The 15,419-nt window shown below is 45.4% G+C and overlaps 1 protein-coding gene across 1 annotated transcript in view; it reads left to right on the top strand.

The window, feature by feature from the left end:
- Positions 1 to 15,419, top strand: part of MAML2 (mastermind like transcriptional coactivator 2) — a 208,687-nt gene that overhangs the window by 110,228 nt on the left and 83,040 nt on the right. The window contains exon 3 of the mRNA XM_088456702.1: positions 3,102 to 4,490. Coding sequence (XP_088312828.1) covers positions 3,102 to 4,490 — 1,389 coding nt within the window. The remainder of the gene's footprint in view (positions 1 to 3,101; positions 4,491 to 15,419) is intronic.

Raw genomic sequence — 15,419 nt, 5'->3', positions numbered from 1 at the left:
TTTGTAGATTATAGAATCTCTGTTGATCATCTTAATAGCAGAACAGTCCAGAATGTGAAAATAATAATGTCAGTGAACTGAAACATAACTTTTTTTATTTTTTTTTCCATCAGTAAATCATTAGACTTCCAAAAACTGGGTCAAGAGCTCAGGGACTTTTGGGAGCATAATCGTGTTGTCTAATTATTCCCCTGGGTTTCTCAAACAGAATCAGGGCAGTAGAATGTCTTGAATGCTTAAGATAGCCCTGTGTATAGATGTCCGGTGAACAGATCTACTGTGTTAAGCTGCACCTTGGTGTTTATTGTGAACAGGCCTCCAGATAATTGGTGTTTAGCATAGACAAGCCTCCATATATTAAGTTTAACAGCCTAATGTAGTTTGCTTAATTAAAACCAATATGTGGTTGCTACGGCTGTCACAGAAAAAAAAATGGAGAATTATAAGGGGCATCAACAGAGGCGTAACTAGGGTATTTTTGCGCCCAGGGCAAGATGAAAGATGGCGCCCCCGCCAAACTGTCTGCTACCTGACTGTATGTTAGATTGAAAAGAATGTGTAGTAGCTTGATATAGTTAGAACTCACAGACTGTCACCGTAGTTGCTGGTGGCTCCATTGGTAAGGTGACTGACTGCAAAGCATGAAGGTGCTAACTTTGATTCCCAACTATGGGGGGTATTCAATTACAGGCGAAAAGTCTGAGGTCGGACTTATCGCCATCATCGCTGCTGTTTCTGGGATAAAGTATCGTGGTCGTGCCCGCTTTATCAAAGTATTCAATTAGGATCCGGCAAAAACTGAATCCGGCATTAAGGTTAGTATCGGAAAGTCCATTAAATTTTCGGGAAATCTTCCTGTCACCCCCCCCTAAAGATGTACAGACATGGGGTATCACTATGGGTACCCCCGATTTGGGCTGCTGCATGTAGTCATGGTTTTTAATAGTCGCGGCAGGTGCATAAATGTGGCTTTAGAAGAAGGAGTGAAGAATAGCACTTAGGTTTTTTTTTTTTGTTAAATAACTTGTCCCATCAAATTTGGGGTACATGAAAATGGGTTTTATTTTTAAGTCCCTATAGTCATTTTTTTAAATTCTTCAAAAATGCACCCTTCGCTAACAGCTGCATTCTAGAAAACACCTGCCGCATACTCTATTTCGCTAGTTTAAAACTTTGTTCTCCAATATTTTTTTTGCCCCCAAAATTAAAGTACATTTTTTGGGGTGTCGAGGATTTTTTTTTATTTTTATTTTTTTTACACATATTACTTTTAAGGCACATTAAAAAGGCTGCAGGCTATTTTATTTTATTCTAGACCACTAAACCCCAATTCTGCACTTTTTTTGCAATGTATTACATTGTGAAAACTTATCCACGTTTTTTAACAAAGACTTTTCGCACCTGCGAAAAGTCTTTGAAATTGAATACGGTTGAATACGGGGATAATTGAAACAGGCGAAAATGACGCCTTTTTGCAGCCTTATTGAATACCCCCCTTAGACTGGATTGTAGTTTAATAAGAATGTGCAGTAGCTTAATAATTCACAGGTTTTCACTGTAGTAGCAGGTGGCTCAAGTGGTAAGCGGTCTGACTGCAAAGCATGAAGTGACAGGTTAGATTCCCAACTATGACTGTGGGGCCTATTCATCAACACTAAAATAACGTTTTTAAGGACTTTTTCCTTAAATAACGTTATTTTGGTATTCATGTAGCCACTTAGCACAGGAGATATCACAGATATCTCCTTACTAAGTTCCCCTGCTTTAATTTCCACACTCCCCATACATTAGTATGGGGATGTGGAAATTGTGGTATTCATCAAATTCCGAAAATTATCAATTTTCGGAACTTGATGCAGTTACTATTCGCTACTGTGAGGTGGCGAATAGCAGAATCGACTTACCTGTATCCACGTGTGCAGGTCCCCCGACGAGTCCCTCCGGCGCTCTGCTCCGTCCTCAGGCTCCGGAGGCTGGTCTGTCATGTGTGCTCCCCAGCAGAGCACAAGAAAGTTTAGAAAAAGAAAAAAAAATTGTTTTTTTTTTCTAATCTGTCATGTGGTCTGCTGAGAAACCACATGACAGTCCAGCAGGACGGAGCCGGAGGCTGCTGCGCGGACAGGTAAGTCGGGGGGGGGGGGGGGGGGCGGGAGGGTACACAAAGTTACCGCATCTGTAGGCAGTGCTGCTCATGCGCTGGTTTTCCAGATGTAACAGCGCATGCACAGCACTGTTTCCAGATGCGATAAGGTAGTGTAGGCAGGGAAAAGTAGCTATTTCCCGAAAAGCTGTAATCGCAAATATGACAGCTTTTCGGAATAGATACTTATGGAGAGGTGGGATGATGAATTCCACCTATAATTAGGTAGAACTCCATGAGAGTTCTAAACCTAATTATCTCCAGAGAATTTTTAGGCTTAATGAATAGGCCCCTGTATTTTAAAATGTCAATATGACTGCCATATTTCTTTGACAGTCTGTCCTGCATCCCACATTATTAAATGAGATCAATAAATTTTAATGTGAATATATTCTACGTAATAATTTAAAAATATATCTTTTTCCTGGCAAAAATGAATCCACCTAATTTGAGTAATATCTTCATGTCAAAAACCATTCAACAAAAGCTCAGACTGTAGTACTGGTTTAAGTAATTATCACTTTCATGTGTATGGATAGAATACAATAGAATATTAATATGGAATTTTTATAATAATGATTTACATTTTGGGGGTTTACTTTGACGAATTGGGAAGCAATGTGAAATAAGTAAATTAAAGCAGGGAACATGATTGAAGTAGTGGTTTATCAAGAGAGAAGTATTAGATGAAGGGATCACAAATTCTTAAATGGACAAATGGAGGTATTGCACGTAGCAACTAATCAGATTGTAGCTATAATTTTCTAGAACGTACTAGATTAACGGTAGCAGGAATATTATTGGTCGCAATAGCCAACACCTAAAACCTTTCCTTTATAGAAATATTTAGTATATCTCTCCAAAGCCTGGCAAATAGAAAGCATTACTTGGGTTTATGCAGCCCATGAAACAAGCATTCAGTGTAATTACCTAAATTTATTTTTCTTGTTTTTCTTTTTAGCTTCAAGGCTCGTTGAAGAGAAGGTTGGTGGTAAATGTATCTCCAACAAACAGCAAGAGATCAAACGGTGTATCAGACAACGCATTTCTTGACTTTAAGAAAATCAGAGCCAGTGACTGTCTGTCTGTAGGGCAGAACAACTATCATGGAGTTGATGGCGTAACCCAACCAATTAATGGCGCAATGCCAATGACACAGTCAATGCATAGGAAAAATGGCAATAAGTCAGGTAATTGTGAGGATAATAATATGTTTAACCCAACATTAAAGGATATTAAAAAGGAACCTGGGGAAAATCTACCATGTAGCAAGCATCTTGATTCTCGGCTGTCTCATGAAAACCTGTTTCGATACGGTGATGACAATGGGGAGCAACTTATGGACCCAGACCTCCAAGAACTGTTTAACGAATTCACTTATATTTCAGTGCCACCAATGAGTGATATTGAATTACAAAATATGATAAATATAACCATTAAACAAGATGAACCTTTCAACATAGATATTGGGCAACAGAGCCAGAGAAACACATTATCATCATCATCCTTACCCTTGGACAAGATTGTCATTAAAAGTGAATATCAGCAATGTTTAAACCCTACTCGGGTTGGTTCACCTCAAATGAGACCATCATCTACAGGGCCAACTTTTTCCATGTCTAGTTCCCCGCTGACGACATCGCCTAGCGCTACAGCGCCCCAGAACCAGGACCAGCCACAGGGGTCTTCTTGTACAAACCGTCTGAGTAACTGGCAGGAACTCTCTCATGCCCAACAGCTAAAGCAAATTGCTGCCAATAGACAGCATACCTTAATTCAGCAACATCAGCCAAACCCTTCCTCTAACTGGTCAAATGTCACACCTGCAGGACAGTCCTCAAGACAATTTGGATTGGAGAAAGTACCAAGTCCCTTTCGACAACAACAGTTGAGTCCTCATGGAACGTCTGTGAACACGGTCCCTGTAAGTGGTAGCCAGCAAAAAGCAATAAACAACTACCTCTATAAAACTAACTCTAGCTCCCAGAGCACCCCTGCTGATATGATGAAGAACCAGGATCCCAACAAGAACTCCATCAGTTCCAGTCACGTGCCACTAGAGCAGCATCACAACATGACTAAGCCTCTGTTTCATTATAACTCTGTTCAGTCTAGCCAGCAAGTGTCTTCTGGCTTAGGCCCACAGAGCAAACCTATTTTACAGTTCACACAACAGCAACCACAGAACTCTTCAGCAGGCCAACAACATGAACCAACCCAGCAGGTTACTTCCATGTCCAACCAGTCGCTGCCAAGGATGTCGGGTTTCCAGCAAAAGTTATTGATCCAGACCATGCAGCAGACTCAGCAAATGCCTGGACTGCAGTATCCCTCAGTGCACCAACAGCAGGTAAAGTGTTGCATGGTCATCAACTTTTTATCTATTCTACTTTGAGTTATGGGTTATGATATAACGGAACTTACGGAAGTAATGAATAGAGCAGGTTCATGCTCTTATAGTTTACACTTTATCATAAGAAGAGATGTATCAAATGTTTGAAAGAGATAAAGTGGTTGCCCTTATCACTTCTAACTGCATTTATCTAGCACAGTCTATAAAATGACAGAAACTGATTGGTTGCTATGGTCAACTTCTCCACTTTATTGGATTTGAAGGTTTGATACATCGCCCCCATAATTTGCAAGGTGGCTTCAAACTGGGGGACACTTGGCAGTGTATACTGACTTGTACGCCATTCTGGATTCTCTCTTTTTGACACCAACCTCTTTCCATGATTCCCTCATTGTCAGCGTCTTCTGTACTTCTATGGAGCATCTTGTCAGATGTGGTTTTCTCTAAATGACTATTATCTCTCGGCGTAGTCATTTAAAAATAAAGTTTTATTGTAGAGTGTGAATAAACCTAAGCACACATCTCCCCTAATGCAGATTCTGCTACAATTATATAGAAGGCTCAGCATACTGCGGAAGTCACTAGCAGTGTAAAAATGCTCATACACACAGGCGCTTTCTATGCTGTGGCCACTATATGAGGACGCCACTTGTGCTACATTCACAGGGCCGGATTAAGAGGGGGGCGACAGGGGCGGTCATCCCGGGGCCCCCACACACAGAGGGGCTCCCACCTCTAGTGCACCTGCCGAAGTGGGGGCAGAGCCAATATGGCAAGCCCTAATTAGCAACCAGCAGCTCCTGCATGTAAATGTGTACGTGTACTATTTTTATGTGTATCTATGTGTTAGTGTGTATGTATGTGTTAGCTTGTATATATGTGTATGTATGTGTTAGTGTGTATGTATGTGTTAGCTTGTATATATGTGTATGTATGCGTTAGTGTGTATGTATGTGTTAGTTTGTATATATGTGTATGTATGTGTTAGTTTGTATATATATGTATGTGTTTGTGTGTGTATATATGTGTTATTGTATATGCAGTATGTGTATACTGTGTATGTATGTGTTAATGTGTATGTATATGTTTGTGTGTATATATGTGTTATTGTATATGCAGCATGGGTATACTGTGTATGTGTTGTGTATGTATGTGTTAATGTGTATATATGTGTTTACTGTGTATGTATAAATGTTAGTGTGTTTGTAGGTGTTCATGTGTGTGTATACTGTATATGTGTGTTAGTGTGTATGTTATATATAAAATGGTTTCCATATTACAGTATTGCACTTGTCTTCTCTCACTCTTTTGTTGTATATGGTCCTCCTAAGGCTGGTCTGAACAAAACTAGAGCTGACCCTACACCCATGAAATGGAAAGCCTTGTCTGAGGCAGAAAATGATCTGGTCACTGCTAAGGCTCAAGGCCATTTCTCACTTCTTATTCTTCTAGATCTCTCTGCTGCTTTTGACACTGTTGACCACTCTCTTCTCATACAAACACTACAATCCCTAGGCATGGGTGTAACTACCATAGGTGCAAGGGGTGCAGCTGTTATGGGGCACAGAGCTGAGGGGGGCCATCCTCCTTGTCAAAATTACATGTGTTATATACATTTTTCAGAATTGGGTGGTACATAGGGGCCCTTACAATCTTTTGCTATGGGGCCTTCAAATACATAGTTACGCCCCTGTCCCTAGGTCTTCAGGACACAGCCCTTTCTATCTAATCGCTTTCTCACTGTTCGCTTTTCTGATTCTGCCTCCTCTTCGCTACCTCTATCAGTTGGAGTACCGCAAGGCTCAGTCCTAGGTCTTCCTCTTTTCTCAATCTATACCGCCTCTCTTGGCAAACTAATCAGCTCTTTTGGTTTTCAGTATCATCTGTACGTGGACGATACGCAGATCTACCTATCCTCCCCAGATTTGTCACCATCTGTATTGGTCCGTGTCACTAAATGTCTTTCTGCCATTTCATCTTGGATGTCATCTCGCCACCTGAACCTTAATATATCCAAAACAGAATTAATTATATTTTCACTGGCCAATAGTAGCTACCAACCTGATCTCTCTATCACTGTTGACAACTCGACAATCAACCCCACCCCACAAGCCCACTGCCTAGCTGTCATCCTTGACTCTGAACTGTCCTTTCTTCTTCACATTCAATCGGTCTCAAAATCATGTTACATAGATCTAAAAAACATATCCAAAATTCGACCATATCTTACACAAGACACTGCAAAAACTCCATGCACTTATTATTTTCTGCATTGACTAGTGCAAAAGTCTCCTTACTGTTCCCAAAAATAGACTCATGCCGCTACAATCCATTTTGAATGCAGCTGCGAGGCTTTTTTTCCTCTCCAAACGTTCATTCGGCCCAATTCACCACCGAGCGCATGCAGATTGGTCGATGGTTCATACTGCGCATGGTATTGCCGTACAGTGCATGTGCGTGAGTTAGCATGGCGATCGCTCTGCGATCACTCACGCAGAAAGAAAGCCATCGCAGAGTGAGTGACGAGAGGTCAGCGTTTGGGGGTGGTGACGTGGGAGTGGTCGGAGAAATGCAGGCGTGCCTATCCGTTTGAACAACGTTGCATGGGCGTGCATAAATTAGCCACTGCGACGGCATAACACAGCTCACTGGGTACAACGAGGTTAGCAATTTCTGAGTAAGGTCAGGGCTGCTGTAATTCTGCGTGAGGGGCCGAGTTACCCATGTTATACGCAGGACTACAAGGTATTATGGATGTGAGATAGCGGTAGTGGGCGTCTCTACGCTGGCTGTGCGACGGCTTTGCGATTGCATTCATTAACATATTTTCGCGGCAGATCTCAGAGCGTAATTGCAGCTGCGGTCACAATAGAGATCCGTAGTGAATCAGGCCCATTGTCTGCTGATCCGCTCTGTTGGTCCCTCCATTGGTTACTGGTTTTCTATCATATTCAATATAAAATACTTTTACTTACACATAAAGCTATTAACCAAACCACACCAACATACATCTCTTCACTTATCTCAAAATATCTCCCAACCCGACATCTCTGCTCTGCACAATTGGCTCTCATCCATATACATTACTTGTTCCCATTCTCGGTTACATCACATTTTTCGGCTGCACCCACTCTGTGGGATGCCCTCCCATGCACAATAAGACTTTCCGCTAGTCTCCAAACATTCAAGGGTTCCCTGAAAACTCACCTATTCAAACAAGGTTATCAGATTCCAGAACTGCCCACATAACTTCCTAGCTTCCCTATCCAATTACATCCCTTCTTACAGTCCACACCAGTGGCGGATCTTACCTAGGGCCAGTAAAATCCTCCACTGTTCAGTCAGCCAGTGCAGTCCGTGACTGCACTGGCTTCACTGTGATTGGAGGTGGCTTCCTATTGGAAGCACCACCTGCCAGTCACGCTGAAGACAGGCAGCCAGGGGGAGGTGTCTCCTCCTCCTGGGCCTGCCAGTCCTGGCTGCGATCAGCAGAGAGTGGCTTCCAGTGGAAGCCACTCCTCTGCCTTTCAGGCAGCCCTACAGGGCTTCTCGGGGCTGCAACCAATGCAGCCCAGAGAAGCTGATGTTAGGCGTGCGCATGCGCGGCGCCACCGCCCCTCATGCGCAGATCCCGACGCCTGCCAGATTAATTGAACAGGCACCGGGAACCAGGCCAGCAGCAGCGGCAGCCCCCCTCAGGTAAGAGGGCAGGAGCCGCTGCTGGTCCACACATAACCTCACATATTTTCTCTTTCTTCACTTTCCCCTAACCCTAGGCCAGCATTCCTATGTGACTGGATCATACAGCTCACCAATAATCTCTGCAATCTTGATGGAAGATGAGCGCTCTATGTATGTGTTTTATATATAAAAATAAATATGAATTTGTGACACCTGTAAGGAAAAATCATGTTAATATAGTTGTATGTTTATAGCTCCTATTTGGAGAAAATAGTGGGTGGGTTCCAGTATACAGCCACTTCTCTCCGCGATGTTGTAAGCCCTAACTTTCCCTTCCTTGTTCCTCCGTTCACTCCTCCTCGAGGTTCGGGTCCGGGCTGTGGTGGGAGCCGGTGAGCTGGAGCCGGGCCTTGGCTCCTGCTCCACGTGTGCTGTTGGCACCTAGCCGGTTACGGCCGCAATTGATGACGTCATCAGGTAGCAACAGGCTGGATGAGCAGCCGTGCGGCAGAGATGTTCAATTACCGGGTTAGTCCACCTTATGCCTCCAATTCGTTTCGTGCCTTCAGGCACTTTGATCCTTGACAAAGTGCCTTTGTCAAGGATACCCATACATATAGCGCTCATCTTCCACCAATGTTCTAAATATCAATCTAATTGAGCAGTTTTTTAACATATTCCTAGCGCAGTGTTACAACACACATTCTAGCAATCTCTGCAATCTGGCTGGACCAATTTGCAATATGTAGCACTTATCTTTATGTATCAATGCCTATTTCTACTGCAGGGTCCATAGGGTATCCACAGGATACCTTGGGGTATAGGCGATGCGGCGGCAGCAGCATCGGGCACCACAGAGTTAAAACTTTAGCCTCCCAGGATGCACTGGGGTCCCTCCTCTATACCCCACCCCCCCAGCCAAGGCCATCAGTTTTTTCGGTGCCCGGCCAGGAGTCGGAGCACATGTAGCAGAGTGGGGCTGTTACAGCCCCTAAAGACTTCCAAAAGCAGCTGCACATCTAGAGCAGTACAGCATGGACAGTCTGTACAGACGTCCATGCTGTCGCTCCTTCACCCCACCGGTACCAGAACGCCGGTACCGATCCGGGTATGCTGGTGGGGGTCTGGGGTCACGGCTAGCGGTGACCACGGACCACCCGGACTGTGGCCGGATCTAAGGGGACCAGGTAAGCGGCGGGTCCCGCAGAGGGTACCCGCCGGAAGACACAGTCCTCAGTCCCCAGGCAGGGGGCTCCCTGGGGACTGGCTTGCGAGTGGAGCCAGGTATTAACCTGCGCTTCCACAAGCCCCAGGGACAGCGGGCCGCGACTGAGCGGAAAACGTCCGGCGTCCCTGGGGTTAAATGCATGCCAGAGGAGCGCGCCTTCACTGTTTACATACGGCGCCTCCCCCGCTGCACAGTGCCTCTCCACAGCGGTCTGGCGGGCTGTCTTCAGCGTTTCTCCCCCGGTGCCCGCCTCCTCTCTGCTCCTCGGCGGCCATTTTATGAATAATGTGCAAGCGCTGCTGGACGCTGCTGCTGGTGGCTGTGTGGTCCGTGTCCCCCTGCATACCTCTCCTTCAAGCAACGATAAGGTCAGTGTATGCTGCGCTGTTTCCTACCAGGCTCTGTGTCTGTGTAGTTGATTTCAGCGCTGGTAGTGCAGGAAGTTATTTCTGCATTGTATGCGACTTAATGCTAGCGCTGTCTGCCTGTACTTTCACTTCTGACTGTCAGCCATATTTTCTATCCGTTTTTCCTCTGCTAAAGCCCTTCCGGTGTGGTGCTGCAGGGTCGTCATTGCCTCACTATAAATGTATTTATTTGTGAGGAAAGTCACATACACTCCGTTACACTCATCATGTCTGAGAGTGAACGTGATTTTCCCCTACTGCTAAAGTGTACCACTTGTAATGTACTAATAGCGGAGGGTAATGTAACACTGGGAGTTTATGCAGGGCGTGTTTTCTAATATCACGCCCAGTTACTGTGTCTGCTCCTGTACAGGAACACCCTGGCCTTGTTGGGCTTGGGTTGGCTGGCCACACCCCCTGCGTTGCCCCTTAGGGGTTATCACGGCAGTCGGTTGGGTCCTCACCCATATAGGGGTTTCCCAGGAAGCTGAGTGGCCCCCAGTGTCTCCTGCTGTCGCCCACCTAGGTCTCGCATGAGCCTGCGTGTGTGGGTTCATGGCCATTTTCGGTACAACACCTAACGGTCGTGTTACAGGGGGAGTCATCTTTGCAGTCTGCTAAGCGGTCTGTAGTGTCTCAGAATGTTCTGCATGATGATGATGTCATGACATTTGATGACGGTGAAATTTTTTTGACCTTTCAGACCAGAAGTCTAAGTCAAAAACATATATACCAAGCCTTATATAGGCAGTCCGCGCGGTCTTGGTTATTGAAGATGGCGACCCCCCCCCCCCCCCCCGTGGCCAAAACTAAAACCCCTTGGCGATTAAATATTTTTCCCAAGTGGGAGACTCCTCCACAGGTGGATTCTCATGTCACACGCCTAGTGTGGAGTACTACGTTACCAGGCCCTCCATGCCTCCTTCAAGCATGCCACGGATCATTAGGTTGAAATATGCCCAAAAATCCAGTTATTCCCTTGCTGGAGGGGCGTCCAGACCGGCTATGGCCGTGTGCCAGGTGACCACAGCCATGGAGCGCTGGGCTGATAATTTGTAATTGTCTCTGGACTCTGACTCATCGCCTGAACTGGCAAAGTTGGTAGGCAATCCCAGAGACTCAGCCACGTATATTAATGAGGCAACCGTTTCCAGAATCTCCTCGCCAGCCGTGGCAGTTCGCCGCACCCTAGGGTTGCGTTCTTGGAAAGCGGATGCAGATTCCGAAGAGGGTTTGGAATGCTTGCCCTTTAATTCACAGGTCCTTTTTGGCTCTGATTTGGACAACATTGTGGCGACTCTGGCAGCAGCTAAGTCCGCGTGTCTGCCATCAGCTCCGATCCCATCAGGGTCTGGTGCTTCGTCCTTTCGGGCCTCTGGGGCCAAGGGTAAGTCCAAAGTGCAGTCCTTTCCTCGGCAGTTAACAACCAGAAAATCTGCCAAGCCAAACAAGCAGGCTTAGAGCACAAGACGTCCTACTCCCAGGTCGGACGATAAGCCTTCAGCCTAAGGCCTTCCCTTGGGGGACCCCAAAGTGGGAGGCCGGCTTCTTCAGTTCGCCTAGTGCTGGTATCTGACTAACATGGACACTTGGGTCAGAGAAGTGGTCTCTCTGGGGTACACCCTCTCGTTTCGGCGAAGGCCTCCCAGACGGTTTTTCACTACAGGTCTTCCATCCGTCAAGTCCATGGAACTCCAGAAAAGCTGCACTCTATGCTCCGGGCTGGAGTTACAGTGCATGTTCCGTTATCCAAACAGGGAACAAGATATTACTCGATTCTCTTTCTGGTACACAAACCCCATGGGTTTTACCGGCCAAAACCTCACGTGACTAAACAAGTCTTTGAGGTTCTTCGGTTCAGGATACAGACTCTCCGTTCCGTTATATTAGCAATGGGACCTAGGGATTTCATGGTGTCTCTGGACAATTATGAAGCCTACCTTCATATACCTATTATCTTGGCGCAACAGCAATTCCTCAGGTTTGCGATGCTAAGCCGCCATTTCCTGTTTCAGGCACTGCCCTTTACTCTGGCCACTGCGCCTCGAGTATTTACCAAGCTCATGGCGGTTATGGCAGCCCACCTTCAAATGCAGGGGGTCCATCTGTTGTCCTATCTGGACTACCTCCTGTTGTTAGCAGGGTCTCCAGAAAACACAGAAGTGTCCCGCATTCTAGCTTGGGCAGAGGCCAACCTCCCTGCCATAATTCGGCAATGTTCATGCCAGGATCCCTCAACTGGGATGCAGACTTTCTCAGCCGTCAAGACGTGCACCCAGGGAAATGGTCTCTTCTACGGGAAGTATTTCACCAACTGATGAACTAATGGGGCTTTTTCAGAAATAGACCTCATGTCCTCCCGACACAACAACAAGCTGCCTGTGTACGGTTCAATCACAAAAGACGGAGGGGCTCTTCTGGTGGACTCTCTGTTGGTCAGGGGGACCTTCAGGTTTGCGTATCTGTTCCCTCCGTTTTTCCCTTCTTCCTCGAATTATTCGCAAATTCAAGCAAGAAGGCGACACGCTTCTGCTCACAGCTCCAGCGTGGGCCAGGCGGCACTGGTTCTCAGATCTTCGGGGTCTCTCAGTCGACACCCTGATATTGTTGCCTCTGCATCCGGACCTGTTGTCTCTGGGTCCTTTCCAGCACCCGGACCTAAGTCGTCTGGTTTTGACCACATGGCTGTTAAGTCAGCCCTCTTAAGGTCCAGGAGTTTTTTTTTCCAGCTCTGTTAACATCATGCTCATAGCTCGGAAACCTTCTGCTGCAGGGATTAACCACCGGCTGAGGCATACTTTCTTTGGATGGTGTCGTCCTAGAGGTTCTGATCCTCAGGTCCTTAGGATATCCAGGGTTTTGGCTTTCCTACAAACGGGCTTAGATCACGATCTTTGCCTTGCTTCACTGAAGGTGCAACTTTCTGCCCTGTCAGTCTAGTTTTCAGCGTAGGTTCGCTACACTTCCTAATGTCCACACCTTTATGTAGGGTGTACTTCGTATTCAGACTCTCTTCGTCCCGCCAGTGGTTTCTTGGGATTTGGCTGTGGTCCTGAGGGATCTCCAAGGACCGCCATTGAAACCTCTGGGCTCAGTGGCTTTCAAATGGCTTACAGCTAAGACTGTGTTTCTTCTGTCCATTACTTCGGCCAGAAGGGTGTCAGATTTGGGGGTTCTCTCAAGTCTTCCTTTTCTGATTTTTCATAAAGACAGGGCGGGGCTTCGCACTTTCCCTGGTTTTCTACCTAAGTTGGTATCTAGTTTCCACATTTAATTAGGAAATCCTAGTACCGGCCTTTAATTCCCCAGTCCTCTCTGCTGGTGAGGCCTATTTTGATGTGGCACGTGCTCTAAGGATTTATGTTGATCGTACCAGTTCCTTTAGGAAATCCGACTCCCTTTTTTTTTTGTTCTCTATAGTTTCCATAAGAAAGGTTGACCTGCCACTAAACTTTTGGCAGGATTGATTCAACCTCTCTTAATCCTCACTCTACTCGGTCTGTGGGTCCTTCGTGGGCAGTTCGCCGTGGTGCCTCAACTGTTCAGCTTTGCAAGGCAGCCACGTGGTCTTCTGTCCATACCTTAGTCAGGTATTATGCACTTCATGCCTTCGCCTCTCAGGATGCTTCCTTCGGGCGGCAGATTCTCCTTCCAGCACAGGAGCGTCCCCTCCCTTTAAAAGGATACTGCTTTGGGACATCCCCAAGGTATCCTGTGGGGATACCCTATGGACCCTGCAGTAGAAAATAAGAGATATGGTAAGAACTTACCCTTGTTATCTCTATTTCTACTATGTCCATAGGGTTCCACAGGACTCCCGCCCTATCACACCTGTACTGCAGATGGGCTTTAATCTGGTCACCGGTTTTTCCGTCTCATATTAGTGAGAATGTGATTCTTCTGTGTTCCAGACTTTCTTCTCTCTCTCAATGTTCTCCTCCTCCGGCCTATGGCTTGTTACAAAACTGATGGCCTTGGCTGGGGGGCGGGGTATAGAGGAGGGACCCCAGTGCATCCTGGGAGGCTAAAGTTTTAACTCTGTGGTGCCCGATGCTGCTGCCGCATCGCCTATACCCCAAGGTATCCTGTGGAACCCTATGGACTTCGTAGAAATAGAGATAACAAGGGTAAGTTCTTACCATATCTCATATTTTCTCTATAGATTGTGAGTTGTTACTACCCAGTTTTGTTCTATTAATGTTGTTTCCAATTGTAAAGTGCAACGGAATATGCTGCGCTATATAAGAAACTGCTAATAAATAAATAAATAAAATGTTATAGATGTGGCACTGCCATTTCTTGGCATTGTTTGATACTTGAAAGTATCAGGCTTTGGAAATGCAACCCATAAAGTCCTGCTTAAACCCTAATCAGCAGCAAATCACCTCCTGGAAAAGCTTTCCTTATATCATTTATAGTGCACTTGTGGCTCCTGAAGTGCCAGCATATCCTGGCAGCCATGGGTTTCAGTGGCAAACGCAGGATTTCTAGAGGGGGGTGTCCAAATGCTTGATTTTAGAGTGAGTGTGGCCAGTCCATGAAGAGGTAGAATTAGCACTTATCCAGCTTTAATATGTTACATACAAAGTATATTGTGTTGCATAATTCCAGCACATACAGGACCAGTGATCACAGTAAGCCATTAGATGCGGCAGTAGGGCCACCCTGCCTGAGCTGAGTGTTTTTATTCCAGAGCATTGGAGCAAGTCCGGGGGGTAAATTTACTAAAGTGAGAGTTTTTCGAAGTGAGTTTTAAAAGTGATGTTGCCAATAGCAACCAATCAGATTCTACTTAACAATTAACTAGCACCTTCTAGAAGATAATAGCTAGAATCTGATTGGTTGCTATGGGCAACATCACTTTTAAAACTCACTTCTAAAAACTCTCACTTTAGTTAATTTACCCCTGGGAGTCTGAGGGAGCAGCAGAAAAACTTACCACTGCCCTGGACATATATGTACATATCAGGTCTCCTTATGTACTGGATAGTGTATTATTATACAGTATTAATAATTAACCCTATTGATGGTCTATAGCAGTGCACATCTCCTAGTTAGTGAACAGGTGTATTACACATTTTAAAAGATCCACAGATGGGGCTAATCATTTAATTTGTGATACTGAGAAGAACATGCAGCACTAGTAACTATTGTTGTCATGGTGTGGGCTGGGGAGGGGGGGTTTCCAGGCAGACGAAACCCCCCCCCCCTGCGTTTGCCTATGGGTTTGCTAGTGCTTGTAGTTCTACCAATATACCTTTAGGGAGCTGTAGAAAAAAAAAACCCTTTTATTTATTTTTACCATTTTATTATCCAACAATCAAGATGGTATACTGTTTATGGGAGGGAACTATTTTTTTCTTTTTAATCCAAGGAAAAAGCAGTCCTGCCTCAACGGCACATCTATTTTATAGCTTTTTGGGGGCTTTCAACTTTTTTTAAACTTGCAGCCTATTACATCCAGCTCCTTGTATTTTGTACATTGGAACGTTGATGTTTTGATGATTTAGGGATAGCTTTACCCACAAAAAACTATTTCATAATACGTGGAGGGACCGATATCTGCAGCGCTCCCTCCATTTTTTATTTGCCAAAGCAGGTTTCTATGGG

This window comes from Taudactylus pleione, unplaced genomic scaffold (genome assembly GCF_031769625.1).
Source record: "Taudactylus pleione unplaced genomic scaffold, aTauple2 ptg000711l, whole genome shotgun sequence".
Lineage (NCBI taxonomy): Eukaryota > Metazoa > Chordata > Amphibia > Anura > Myobatrachidae > Taudactylus > Taudactylus pleione.
This window is presented reverse-complemented; position numbering and strand designations above follow the sequence as displayed.